This window comes from Drosophila miranda, chromosome XR, assembly GCF_003369915.1.
Source record: "Drosophila miranda strain MSH22 chromosome XR, D.miranda_PacBio2.1, whole genome shotgun sequence".
Lineage (NCBI taxonomy): Eukaryota > Metazoa > Arthropoda > Insecta > Diptera > Drosophilidae > Drosophila > Drosophila miranda.
This window is the reverse complement of record NC_046674.1, coordinates 27,639,992-27,653,118: the sequence shown is the minus strand read 5'-3', so window position 1 is coordinate 27,653,118 and position 13,127 is coordinate 27,639,992. Positions and strand designations below refer to the sequence as shown.

Sequence of the window (13,127 nt, the reverse complement as noted above, 5' to 3'; positions counted from 1 at the left end):
GCCTTTTCAATTTCAATAGTTTGAAGGGAAGCACACTCAGACATTCGGGGGCACAGTGCAATGCAAAGGATTGATATTGTGTACGTTTTGGAAATATCTTTATCTTCTTTCACAGGATTCAAAAGGATAAAAGACGCTTCTCTAAAAAGAAATAACTATGAAATCGAATTACAACGTATACACATATTTTTAACCCTCAAAGAAAGCTCCTATCGACTAGCAATAAACACAGCCTGGTCATGTACACGACATGTATTTTGTTTCTGCGTTCCCTTTTGCACTTTTCTCCTGTCCCGGGTGAGTTTTGTCCACTGTGCGCTGTGGGACTTCGGGGGAAGCCAAAAGGAAGATATTTCTCCATGTGGTGGCAGGACGGAATTGGAGTGTGGGAGGAAGGGAGATGGCAGATGGTAGGTGGAAGATGGGAGTGTGTGGCATCACAGTTTGCTCCAATTTCAAAGCATTACGCTTATGAGAATTTATGTTATGTGGCGGGACACACATGTGTGTGCGTGTGGCTGTGTTTGCGGACAGGACCTGCTGGCGCCCTGCTGTGCGGACGGTCTGGTGTCCTTTTGGCTGTTCTCTCTCTCTCTCTCTCTCTCTCTCTCGCTTTCTGTCTCTTAATTCTGATTCCGGTTATGGTTCGAGGTTCAGGTTCAGGTTCTTGCCAGAGAGACCTGCAATTAGTTGGAGCATGATAAAAATGTTGTATGCTGCCAGCAGTGGCGTCGCCGCAGCATCGTTGTCGCTTGTCCTTGCGGGCAGTCTCCTGCCCGTCCTGCTGGTCCTGCCCGTCCTGCCCGTCCTTGTGGCCTGTGTAATATTCATTGCTTGTGCAGTTTTGCCAACTCATTTGGCGCGATTTACCTACACACACGCATTGGGCATGTCTGCCCCACCCTTCGTATTACCGTAATAGAGCCCATCTATTTGCAGCTTTGACTCTGAACTTTTCCCGGCCACTGCCACTGCCACTGCCACTGTGCCCCCTCCTCTGGCCATCCTAATGAAGTTTCCACCAACCCTGCCACGAAACTTTTCGCTCTTCTTTTTTTTTTGTTATTACAACAGAGTGGTTTTGTGGGCGGCAGATGGGGAAAGTAATGTGGGGGAGGGCAGGGAAAGCTACTGAGAAAGTATCATGTTGCAATCAATTAATTATGTCACTTCCCAACAGCAACACACAACACAGTCCCGCCTGCACAGTGGCAGCAGACACTCGCACATTTTGGATGGAAAAGAGGGGCACTTCCGTTCTCTGGCGATAGGTCCTTCCCGTCTCGAGGGCAGTGTCTTGCAGTTTTGACAGCTTCTTCATCTTCACTGCCAACATTCTTGTGCATATGTTTAATGCAACGACTTGGCATTCGTTCAGAAACAATTGGGTTTTTACTATAACGAAATTTAAGCACGAGACTTTGCTATTGAGAGAATGATATTGCCTCCAATCGAAAGAAGAAATAAAGCGGTTAAGATTGTCGTCTTTCAAAAATAATTTTTTTTGTATATTTATTGATTGCAAATATTTTTTGAGTACTTTTTCGGTTAGACAAAAAAAATAAATGAAAAATAAATATACAAAATAGAATAATTTGTTTGTTTTTTTGGTTTTCCTCCAAATTACAGTCAAAATTAAATTAAATATTATATTTTTTTTTTGTGTTGTTTTTTTATCTTGGTGTGACTTTAGCTAAAAAATGGTTTGGGTTTTTGTTGTTTTAATGCTTTTTTCCAAATTAGTCTTTCAAAATTAAATTAGATTAAATTCTTATTTATTTACTTTATTGTCTCGTTTTTTTATTATAATTATTTTTAAAATCTTATAGCAGAATATTCTCGAAAAATATTAGTAATTCGATTATTATTTATTATTTTTAGTGATTGTATTTTTCGGCCAACAATAGAATATTTTCGCAGAAAATAAATAGTTTTCCTGCACCTTTCATAAAAAACAAAAAACACCAGCAAGTGTCTTATGCCATTAACAAATTTCCCAGATTTTTATTAAGATGTTTCCTATCACAAAAAATATATTGGAGAAAAAACCACATCACCATGAAAGCCAACAAGTACAGGCACACATACAGTACGTGTGCCGTGGCTCGTAATAATCCCCAGCTATTGGGGGCTCTGACTGGGGAAAAGGAGAGCAGCTCGCTTTGAAGCTAGTGATGGGATCCACCCATCTCAGCCCCAAAAATTTATGCAAAACACAAAAGCAAAAGAAAAGGAAAGGGCGATGGAAGGGGGCGAAAAAATTGCTGAAAATCTTGCATAAATTGCGGGACGCACAAAAGTATGCAATAAAAATCACATCAAACATGTGTGTGTGTGTGTGGGTGTGTGAGGGGGTGTGGGTGTGGGTGTCCTTTCCGTCCTAATACCCATATTCTTCTGCCAAGCTGCCCGCCCCCTCGTTTTTTGTTCGTACTTTTTTCGGCAGCGCTTAAACCTTTAATATTATGCAACACCGGCAACCGATTGCTCGTACCACGCCCCACCCACCCCCCCTTCAATGGCTGTCTCTCCCAGCCTGTGGGCCATTTGGGCGCCACGCTTCGACGAAGCTGCAAAGCTTTTAATTAAAGCATTTGCATTTTTTATCAGTCGACCCGGAACGCCCACACGCCCACACGCCCTGGAACACCTGTGCGGCTGTTTGGCCACACGCGCGCCGCAAGTTATGCAACACTGGCACGAAAACAAAAAACGAAGTAAAAGCGGAAGGACCTTCCAACAAAATCCACACGAAGAGAGCGGGAGAGCAGGAGAGCGGGAAAGTTTCTGTTTCTTTTGTTTTTGGCGCGCTTTTGTATCTTAATTGATTTCAATGTGTGTGTGTGTGTGTGTGTGTGTGCTAGTATCTGTGTATAAGTGCGCTAATTTGATGATTTGAATAGTGTCCCACCCTCTGGCCCTGCCCGGCCCCCGGCCGCGGCCCCACCTGCAATTTGTTCCCCTGCGTAATTCCGTGTGCATTTAAATGAAAAGTGCACACACACACGAGCAGCCCGGAAAGTGCAATTGTGTGTGTGTGTGTGGTTGACTGGGAAACGTAGAGTCCCTCGTGCAAATAATTAATGAAGCAAGCTCCTAGAAGTTTCGGTCTTTTTATTGTTTTTTGTGGTTTTTGGAATGCTCTTGAATTTTGTTAACATGAATTTTGGAGAAATTTTTAAGTCTTAAGTCTTGTGTGTGTCAGTAACGGATGGTTGCTCGTTTTCCTTGGCCATAGCTGAGGCCTTGGCCTTGAACTCCTCGCCAGCTTTTTTGGCTATCTCGGACCAAGGCATGGGATTGCAGTCCAGTTGCCCCTGAGTCTGAACACCCACAACACCCATCTCCAGGAGGAAGGTTTTGCCCTTGCCATCGTCATGAATGCTATAGATACTGCAGAACGGTAAAACATTAGCGAAATGTGGGAATACTTGGATGGAAAAACACCTACATTTCGCCGGACATTTTCACCAGCTCCTCCATATCGAACGCGTCGAATTTGTACTTCTCCATCAATGCCAGGGCCTGCTCCTCGCCCACGCCAATGGCGCAGGAGGCATGCGAGACGACCGCGCCGGACGGCTCCACTTTGTAGAGCTGCGGTCCGTGCTGCGGCTCCCATCCGGACAACAGAATACTCACCGTATAGGGGCGCGCAGCGTTGTGCTGAAAGCACAGCTTGACGATCTTGCTCAGGTGATCGCACAGCTCTTTCATGGTGATGCCCCGCTCGGACGTCCGACGGACGAGGGAGGCCTCGAAGCGGGCGTTCTCGGCCAGGGCGTAGACGTCCCCGCGCAGCCCATGGACAGCCATGCCGATGTGGCCGTCGATGACGAAGAAGCGCGGATAGGTATCCGGAGAGATGTATCTGTTGCCAGTCAAGTTCTCCACGGCCAGCACCACAGAGCTCTCGCTGCGAATGCCGACGGCTGTGCCACTGTTCTGCAGGCACCTATGGATAGACTTAAGCGAGTACACGCGGCCATCGGTCGGCGCGTACGAGTCCGCATTCAAGCTAAACCGCCATTGCGAGTGCATCTCACGCTACAAACATCTACTTAGTAAATTGCGACCATTGCTGTTCACCTTTCACCTACCCCTGGGTCTTTGTCTTCGCTCATTGCGCTGCTTTCGGTTCTACTATTGTCGAACTGTTTCGGGAACTGTTTGACGAACGATAACGACTTGAAGGCGACAAACTTGGCTTGACAGCTAAGGCGATGTTCATGTTACGGATACATATGTATATCGGCAACTATTGGGAGATCAATCGGAAACACCGCGAGGGATACTCCAGCAAATTGCGAGCAGCCAAAGGGCAAACCAACTTCCAAACAGGGCTGTTCAGAGAGTCCAAAGAGTGACATATAGGGATTGTTTAATTATAGTCAGTAATCTGTACTTTTATGCTCATCGGATGGTAGACGGTGGATGGTGCCAGTGTGCATTGGGGTCTCACATCTGTCAAGAAAGCCCCACCGTTTCCCCGTTAAAGCCTAAATATTTAGTATTTCGTTAACTTTTGAAGGTGTCCTCGGAATATTCGTAAAATATATTATATTATGATCCCTAACTAAAAAATGCCTAACAAAGTCCTTAAAATATGCAAAATAAATCCCTGGAAAATGTAATATTTGTTCTCTTTCGAGGCACCTGCTGCTCGACCCCCAGATTCTCCTATCTGGAGACTCTCTCTCTCTCTCTCTCTTGTACTCTTTACCGTTTTCTCCCCCTCTTCTTTCCCTAGTTCCTCCCAATTGCTGTTTGATTTGTGTTCCTGTTGCTTTCGCTGGAGGGAAATGTCTGACAATTGTCTGCAAATCATTTGTGGCCGAAAGTGCCTTTAAGTGGAGCAGCAAATCCTACAGCAAACTGCCGCAAACAGCGCGAATGCCAGTTTCTGGGGCAGCATTGCTGCTGCAACATATGCAGGACATGTTAGGCATATTGTTGACACAAATGTCAGTTTCTAGGCGGCAAGCGGCAAGCGGCGACGAGCCCGACCCCGACCCTACACACCGCCCCGGGGTGACTGATTGACTCAGGTTCAGGTGCAGGGGCATTGACGCTTACTAAACATGTTGTTGCAACTTGTGGCACCAAGATAGATGTAGACTGTCTCTCTGGTCTGTCTGTGCTGTCTGTTGTGTCTGTTTCAACTTAATTGCAATTGTCCGGGTCCTGGCAGCCTTGGGTTTTAGGGTTTCGTTGCGCCAGTGTTTATGCATATGATATGCAAATATTGTGGTATCACTGTGCAACACACACACAGATGTAGATGCAGACAGGCAGACACACACACATGCACTTAAAGACAGAGAGAGAGAGAGAGGGAGATCTGGGGGGGAATTGCCTTGCATCTGTTTGTTCTTTTACTTGTAGCTCGTAATTTTTGCTGCCACTTTTGCAGCAGGCTCAGGCTCTGGGCTACCATTGGGCTGCCGTGAGCAGTGATGCCAAAAATTTCTGAATCTAAACAAAAACTACCAAAAAATAGCCAAAGCCCAAAAGGGAATTTTCTAAAAATGTTAGAAAAATAATTCATAATTAAACTAAATTAACATTGTCATTAAATATTGAGTAACAAAAATAGTCTTAACAAAAACTGCCAAAAAATAGCCAAAGCCCAAAAGGAATTTTCTAAAAGTACTACAAAAACAATTCATAATTAAACTAAATTAACATCGTCATTGAATATTAAATAAAAAAAAAGAGTCTTAACAAAAACTGCCTAAAAATAGCCAAAGCCCAAACTGGATTTTCTAAAAATACTAGAAAAATAATTCATAATTAAACTAAATTAACATCGTCATTGAATATTAAATAAAAAAAAGAATCTTAACAAAAACTGCCTAAAAATAGCCAAAGCCCAAACTGGATTTTCTAAAAATACTAGAAAAATAATTCATAATTAAACTAAATCAACATTGTCATTAAATATTAAATTAAAGAAAAAAAAATCAATTAAAAGTGAAAAATTCGATGGCAAATCTATAAAATATGTATACAAATTAAAGAAAGTCTCTAATCTGTGGCGCAGTTTTTGGTTTTTCTTCCAATTCTTTTCTAGTTTATTTTCCGTGTCTGTTTATTCTCTTGTCGATTGCACAATGAATCGTTATCGCACTGGAGTATCGCATAATACTTATCGCACTAGAGTATCGCATAAGACCTTTTGGTTGAGGGCTAATATCGGGGTACCGGTAGGGGTGTTGTGGGATGGGATAGAGAAGGCTCGGGATGTTGCCTTACAAATCAAATGTTTTTAAAAAATATTTTATTTAATTTATAAAACATATCTTCTTTCTTGAGAATGCATCTAAATTTGTAGTGTTCCTTTTTTAAAGAAAAAAAAGAATAATTTTTGATTATTTGATACTTGAAATGTTTTTATATATTCAGATATATTTTTTACAGGGTCTAGTAGCCTGAAAATGAATAAATATTAATTAATAAATAATATAATAAAAAAACACTAATAATCAATACAAGTTATTTCTTTATCTTTAAGAGTGTATGTTCCCAATTTGATAAATAAATTGTATGGAATGCTTTCAATGTCCTTTCTCTTGGAAATATTCCAAAATACTCCACAATATCATGGGTTTTTGTGGGATGCTAAATAAATTCTAGATCAAATAAATGCTATATTTTGCCTTGGAAAAAAAGAAGCCAAAATGGCAGCACTGCTGCAGTGAGTGCTAGAGGGGTGCAGCAGAGAGAGAGAGTGCGAGAGAGCGAGAGAACAACAGCAATTTACACAACACATTTGCTTAATTTATATTTATAACTTTAACACAGAGCAAACGAGAGACAGACAAAGGGGGAGGGAGAGAGAGATAAGAAGGAGAAGGACAGGAAGAAGGAGAGACTTTTGTTAGTTTTGTTTTTTGTATTTGCATAATCGCGCACTTACCCACACAGAGCTGGATAGAGCGAGGGCGAGAGGGAGAGAGAGTAAGAGAGATTGATAGAGCAAGGAGCAAAGGAGATGGAGATGGAGAGACGAAGCTGCCTTTTGTTTGACTTTAACTTTGACATTTACTTTAACATTAACTTGAAAGATGAACCTCAAGGGTGAACAAGGGAGAGGGGGAGGGCACCAGCCTTTACCTCAAGAGAGGGAACCTCCCAAAGCGATGGGGGAGAAAGTGCTAAGGCGGCCCAGAGATAGAGCGATATCCCTTTAAAATACACTTGAATATTCACTTTAATGTTAGCTTTAAAGCTGACTAGACGCCGAACCTCAAGAGCACAGCATTCCGTCACCCCAGAAGCCCCAAGGCCCAGGCCCAGGCCCCAGCCACAGACCCAGCCCCTGCCCCTGCCCCTGCCTCATGGCTTCCATTCTATCCATTAGTCATCCAGTTGGTGGCTGGCCCAAAAGGAGTGTGGCGAGCAGGCAGCAGCTGGGAAGCAGACCTAAAGGGTTGCCTCGTCTGCCACTTGAGACGCGCTCAGAGCGGCAGTGGGGGCAGCGGCGGCGAATTGCAATTGGTGGCAGGGTCGGCCTGCATTGTTTACGTACCTTTTGCAACCAAACAACAGGGTAGCAGTGGGCTACGATGTGGCAGGGATAAAGGATTGAACCGTGGGTTGAACGCGAGCCACAACAGATCTCGAAATGAGAAGAAGGCCACAGCAAAGAAGGGGAACATTTGCTGGGAATGGTACACCCTCTCTCCAGGTAGAGGGTACTCTCTGGGGCGACTACTCTGCCGGCAGTGGCCGCCATTTTGTGCAATTTTATTGCAAACTTTTTCCCACTTCTTTCTCCCTCTCTTACTCTGGCTCTCTCTCTTTGTATTTATTCCACTCCACTCTCCTCCTTCCACTCCATTTTTTCCATTAGAGTGCAAAAATATTGCCTACTTTTTGGGGCCATCTCCCATCTAATGATCCCGAAAAGGGGAAAGGGGGGGGGGAGGGGAACGAGGGCCGAAGACGGACAAGGACGATGATGAAAGAGAAATTTTCCAGCCATACAAAATGTAATTACAGCTGGAAAATGCAATACAACAAAAGGCTCCACCCCCGAACCCCACCCCGCCCCCTCCAGGAGCAGGAGTTGCCGCAACTTTTCACAATTTTAACTTCAGTTGCAGCCGCCGCAAAAGGCAAAAGCAACAACAACAAAAGCAAATAAAATGGGGGAGAAAATCAAATTTATTTTTTTATTTTTTATTTTTATATTTTTTTTTTTGCGCGTTTTCTGTTTGCAGTTTTTTCATATTTTTTTTTTTTGCTTTTTTGAGGCTGCCATTGTTGCTGCCGGTCGGAAATAAACCACAAAGCGCAGTCATTGCCTGCATCATCCTCAATCGTTGTGCGCCCCCGCCGGCCCTCGTGACCGCCCCGTGACCCCCCCGTGACCGCACACACCCCTCGTGTGTGCACCTTTAGTTTATCGTTTTTCATTTTTGTAGTGGACTTTTGGATTTATGCGCACACTTGAATCTGCATTTGGCCGCAGACCGAAAAGCCAGAGTGGAGGGTCCTGTCCTGCCCCGTCCAGGACCAACACACACACACACACACACACACACAATGGCGGCATAAAGGCAGCCGCAACAAAGCGAAGGCTCCAGGAGATGCAGCAAGGGGGCGGCGCTCCTTGCCCAACTGTTGGACAACAGTTGAGTGGTTATTCCCCTTTAAGGGGGAGCGGGATCGGAGACCTCAAAAACATTTACGGTCATTTATTGAAACACACAACTTCCTGCCTGCATGGTGCATGGTGCATTGTCAGATCCTGCCACATGTGCGGCTGGGTGGCGGTGCCATAATTGAATTCTACAGCACATCCCGACACTAAACGCATGAGAAAACAGCAGCAATAAAATTATTGCAAACAGAGACAAAATAATGGTGAAAAATATGCGAAAATTAGGAAGCCAAATCCATCCTGCGGGAGCATTTAATCACATTTCATTAATGAATGACAGCCGATGGACTACCCCTTGGGCGTCTCCCTCTTTTTAACACAGAGTAGCTTAGCAGTTAAGGGTGAGTTTTCGTGTCTGCTCCTCTCCCGCTCTGCCACTGCCAGCTCTATTCCAGGGAGACTCATTCCATATCAAAGGAGAATATTGAGCTCTGTTATATTTTTAAAATATTTAAATCTTACATTTTCAAGCTGTTTCCTCCACTCCTTTTCCGTGTTTGCTTCTCCCCCGAGGCTCCTCCTAATTTGTGTGCGCTTTCTGTCAATAATTGGCCGGCACTTATCGGCCACAAGGCAAAACCCAAATTAATCTGTTGCTCTGGCCTCCCATCGAGTGCTGCATTTTGGTTCGTAGGAAATATCGTATCTAAATTTATTTAAGGTCAATGTCGATGTACATCTCATGTTCGGGCTGTGGCTCCTGTGGCCCCTCTGGCCCTCTGTTCTGTCCTGTTCTGTTCTGTTGTCACTGTCAATTTGTGCTTCTAATTTCCAGGCTGATTTCTATTTGAGAGTAAATCCCACCCCCCTCCCACTTCCCTCCCTGTCTCTCCATTTTGTGGACTTCTGCGAATGACATAAATATTTGATGGTGGTGCCCAGGGGCCATCCTACGACTACGTCTGGATGTGGGGATAATGTGTAATGTGTCTGTATTTGTGTTGTCCTCTGTCACTGTCCCTCTCTCTCTCTCTCTCTCTCTCTCTCTCTCTCTCTCTCTCTCTCTCTCTCTCTCTCTCTCTCTCTCTCTCCCTCTCACTCTCCCTTTCAGCATTCTAATTTGATTGTGTGCGTGTGTTTTTTTTTCTTCTCTGTATTTTTCTCCGTCGATTTGCGTCACACCCAAAATGCAAATGACAAACGAATCCTAGCTGTTGTTGCTGCCGGCAACTAATTAGCCAGCAACCATTGTGGCACGCCTCCCGGCAAAAGAATAATATCCTAAATGCCACTAGACTTTTCCCCCAATGCCCCCCCCCCCCACTCTCCCTCTCCCATTACCAATTTCTTTGATTTTTTTTTGGTTTCTTATTCATTTCCATTTCCATTTTTATTTTCATTACCAATTTCCATTTCAATTTCGCGTGATTTAATTAAATGTCAAAATGAATCTTTTTATATTTCTTGTGCTCTTCTCCCCACCCCACACACGTGGCACGTGGCATGTGGCATGTGGCAGGCCTCACCCTCTCTAGTCGCTTGGCTTGGCTTTCGGTTAGACTTGTATTCCAGGCCGCAATCCGCTAATGCTTCTAATTGCATTTCGATGCTCTTTCCGAGACAGCAGTAGAGGGTGCCGCGGCCAACGCCGAGGTGCGCTGCTGCATGTCGTTGAACATAATTGCAGCTGTAGCCGTTGTGCCTCCATAAGAACGATATGGGCCATCCTTTAGGGTATCTAAAGCGTGGCCTTTCGGCCGTAATGTCGTAGGTGTCGCCGGGAGGCGCATCCACAGAATGTAAGCGAATCCAGAATCCTCCAGAATGTGTCTGGAGTGCGGTGTGCGGCGTGCGGTGTGCGGTGTGCACGGCTTGAGGTGGTTGCAGGGGCGCCCAGAAGTTGCACAGGCGTAAAAGCGCATTAATTTCCCCCGCTAGGCCTCCCTGGCTGTCGCTTTCCTGCTCCCCAGCCCCCCCCTCCCCAGCCGACAAAGTTGTCCAAAGGGTTTTCCCACTGTCCCAGAGTAGCTTAGCAGTAGTGGAGAATGTTCGACACTTTTGTCGCCTGTCGGGCGTTTGGGGAATTTCCACAGCCTGGACCCCGCAATCTCGTACATGAGTGTGGGGTGTGCATTATTTCTAATTAGTAAAGTTTGTCTGTCAACCGAGTAGAGCCGTGAGGGGGGGGAGGGACTGGGTGATGGGGAAATCCGGATGCTAGATGCCTGTTGGAGAAGGCAATGGGAAAACTTCTTTGACTTTTGTCGAAACCCAAACGGGCAAATCAAATTCAAGTAGCGCCGAAATGCCAAATAAAAACGACAGAGCTCAAGAGTCTTCCGCCCATCAAAAAAGGGCAGAGGGAGCGGTAGCCCGCGGGGGGGGGGGGGGGGGGGGGAACTCTCCGATTTCAACTCTCTTGAAGCGCAATTGAAAAAGAGACAGAGGGACAGGGACTGGGACTAAGAGTGAGAGTGAGAGCAAAGCTCGTGACAAAACATTTTTCCTGCACAATGGGGCCAAAGTTAATGAGCAATCTCCTTAAGCTCGTGTCTGTGTGCCTCTGTGTGCCCCTGTGTGTGTGTTAGCCCTTTGCCAAATGGCCAACAAGCACAAAGGCAAATGTCAAAGCCCATAACTCAAACTCAAACACGAACACAAACAGGAAAACAGGAAAACAGAAAAGCGGAGAGAACTGGAAGCTTATGATTTGTCGCCGAGTCTTACTCTCGTTTATTGAGTTTTCTTCTTTCTATTTCTTTTTTCATTGTATTTTCTTTCCGCTAGCAGTTTTTTAATTAATTTATTTCTTTAATTTTGATTATTTTTCATTCATTCCTTTTATCTTCCTTTTCTAAGCTTTTTTTATTGTTTATCGATAATCATATCGATTGGTGATAGATATCGATTTCCACTCATACCCTAATTCGCGCTGTTTGATAAGTTTTACTTATCGTCTATCGATATTTATCGATTATTGATGGATATCCATTTGTACAGCAACTGTGCTCCTTTTCCATAGTTTTCTCTCTTCTTAATCCACGTTCGTCGATCGTTTGTGTATCGATAAGTATCGATGAGTGATACATGAAGACTTCAACCTCATTTTAGGGTCCTTTTTCTTATAGGTTTCTATCCCTTTGGATTCATGATTCCCATGGACACAAATCAATGTTTCGATAGGCATTAGTCATGCATGAATAATGGATTTATTCATGGATAAAGCAAGCCTCAACAGGCTTGAATCAGTCCATTGTATCGGCCTTTCGATGAAGAATAAATCCCTCTGGCTATCACTTTCTCCACCACAAGGAAAACACAATACGAAATGCCTATCCAGGTGAATGATATTTCGCATGAAAGTTTACGTAATTGGATTTGGCATTTAGCATTCAACTATTTGGCAGGGAATATTCATTGAACATCATTAACCGAATATACTCGTTCATGCTCGCAATCGAATGGTATGTGGAATATTTTGTGTTTCGATTCGATCAAAATTAGCTGCCAAACAGATGATAACCGGAGCAGGGGCAGGCCCGAGTGGGAGGTACGAGTAGTAGTTCTCCGTCGACATTCATCTTTGATGAAGTTTTGCCATGGAAATTTGGGTTGCCGAACTTTTTCCATTTCACAATTTATAAAAGGTTCTCTCACTCCCTGCCTCCCCTCCTCCCATTTCGATGCATTTCCATTTCCAGTCATAAATATTTTCCGGCTTTACTTTTATACATGTATGGATGTGTGTGTGTGGATGTGTGTGTGTGTGGATGTATAATTTTTGTGGAACCCCTTAGTGCCCCTCTCTCTGTATCCCTCTGGGCGGAGCACACGTTTAAACAGACAATATAAGTTGTACAAGCCACGAAGGACATGCCATTTACATATGTGTTTGCAATTATACATACATATATGTATGTATGTACTTATGTATATGTAGGCATACATACGAGTGCACACACCCTACGTGGAATCGTACGCGCACGAGTATATGTATTATTTATAGGCTTTTCTATCCTACATGCCATTATACAGATATCGCAGCGTTTTTCCGCCAGCCATTTGCAAATCCAATTAGCTTAGATTAAACAAATAAAATGCCAAAACAGTATACAGTTGTCTACCCCGTTCTAGGGGCGCAGGATCCCTTGGGAGGGGGACGGGGCTGCATTTCTCCAGCGACTCGCGACAGAGACAATAAATCTTGCATACAATTTATTGACAATGCTTTGGGGCGACGAGCAAACAATGTCCTTCCGGTCTCAAGCAGGGGCGCGGCAGGATGGACGCCACAAAAGGGTGCAACTCTGTGGCGCGTAGAGGCGAGCGGTGAAAGTGGTTGTATTTTACTTTATTTTGTTTGCCATTATTAACAATTAACGCGCGACAGAGAACGGCCATTGGCCATTGAAGCGGGCATTGATTTATAGGGTAATCGCAGTATTTAATGCATATTTCACTCACTGCTTAATATTTTAAAGTTCCTGGTTTTCCATACTCCATCTCAAACATTATTGAA

The 13,127-nt window shown here is 44.3% G+C and overlaps 2 protein-coding genes across 8 annotated transcripts in view; one reads left to right on the top strand and one right to left on the bottom strand.

Moving 5' to 3' along the window:
- LOC108151182 (neurobeachin) overlaps positions 1-13,127 on the top strand; it is a 188,519-nt gene that overhangs the window by 65,818 nt on the left and 109,574 nt on the right. The gene's annotated exons all lie outside the window — the stretch shown is intronic.
- Positions 3,103-4,212, bottom strand: LOC108151188 (proteasome subunit alpha type-3-like). The gene is made up of 3 exons (XM_017279634.2): positions 4,101-4,212; positions 3,452-4,047; positions 3,103-3,393 (listed from the first exon to the last, which is right to left on the bottom strand). Exons 1-3 carry the CDS (start codon positions 4,122-4,124, stop codon positions 3,186-3,188), a joined length of 828 nt encoding a protein of 275 aa, XP_017135123.1. The 5' UTR covers positions 4,125-4,212; the 3' UTR covers positions 3,103-3,185.

Excerpts from the sequence above, each read along its gene's own strand:
- LOC108151188 (XM_017279634.2), bottom strand. The coding sequence starts at position 4,124 with ATGAGCGAAGACAAAGACCCAGGG. Across the intron at positions 4,048-4,100 it reads GCGAAGACAAAGACCCAGGG|CGTGAGATGCACTCGCAATG; the intron begins GTAGGTGAAAGG and ends AGATGTTTGTAG. Across the intron at positions 3,394-3,451 it reads GTGAAAATGTCCGGCGAAAT|TATCTATAGCATTCATGACG; the intron begins GTAGGTGTTTTT and ends ACCGTTCTGCAG.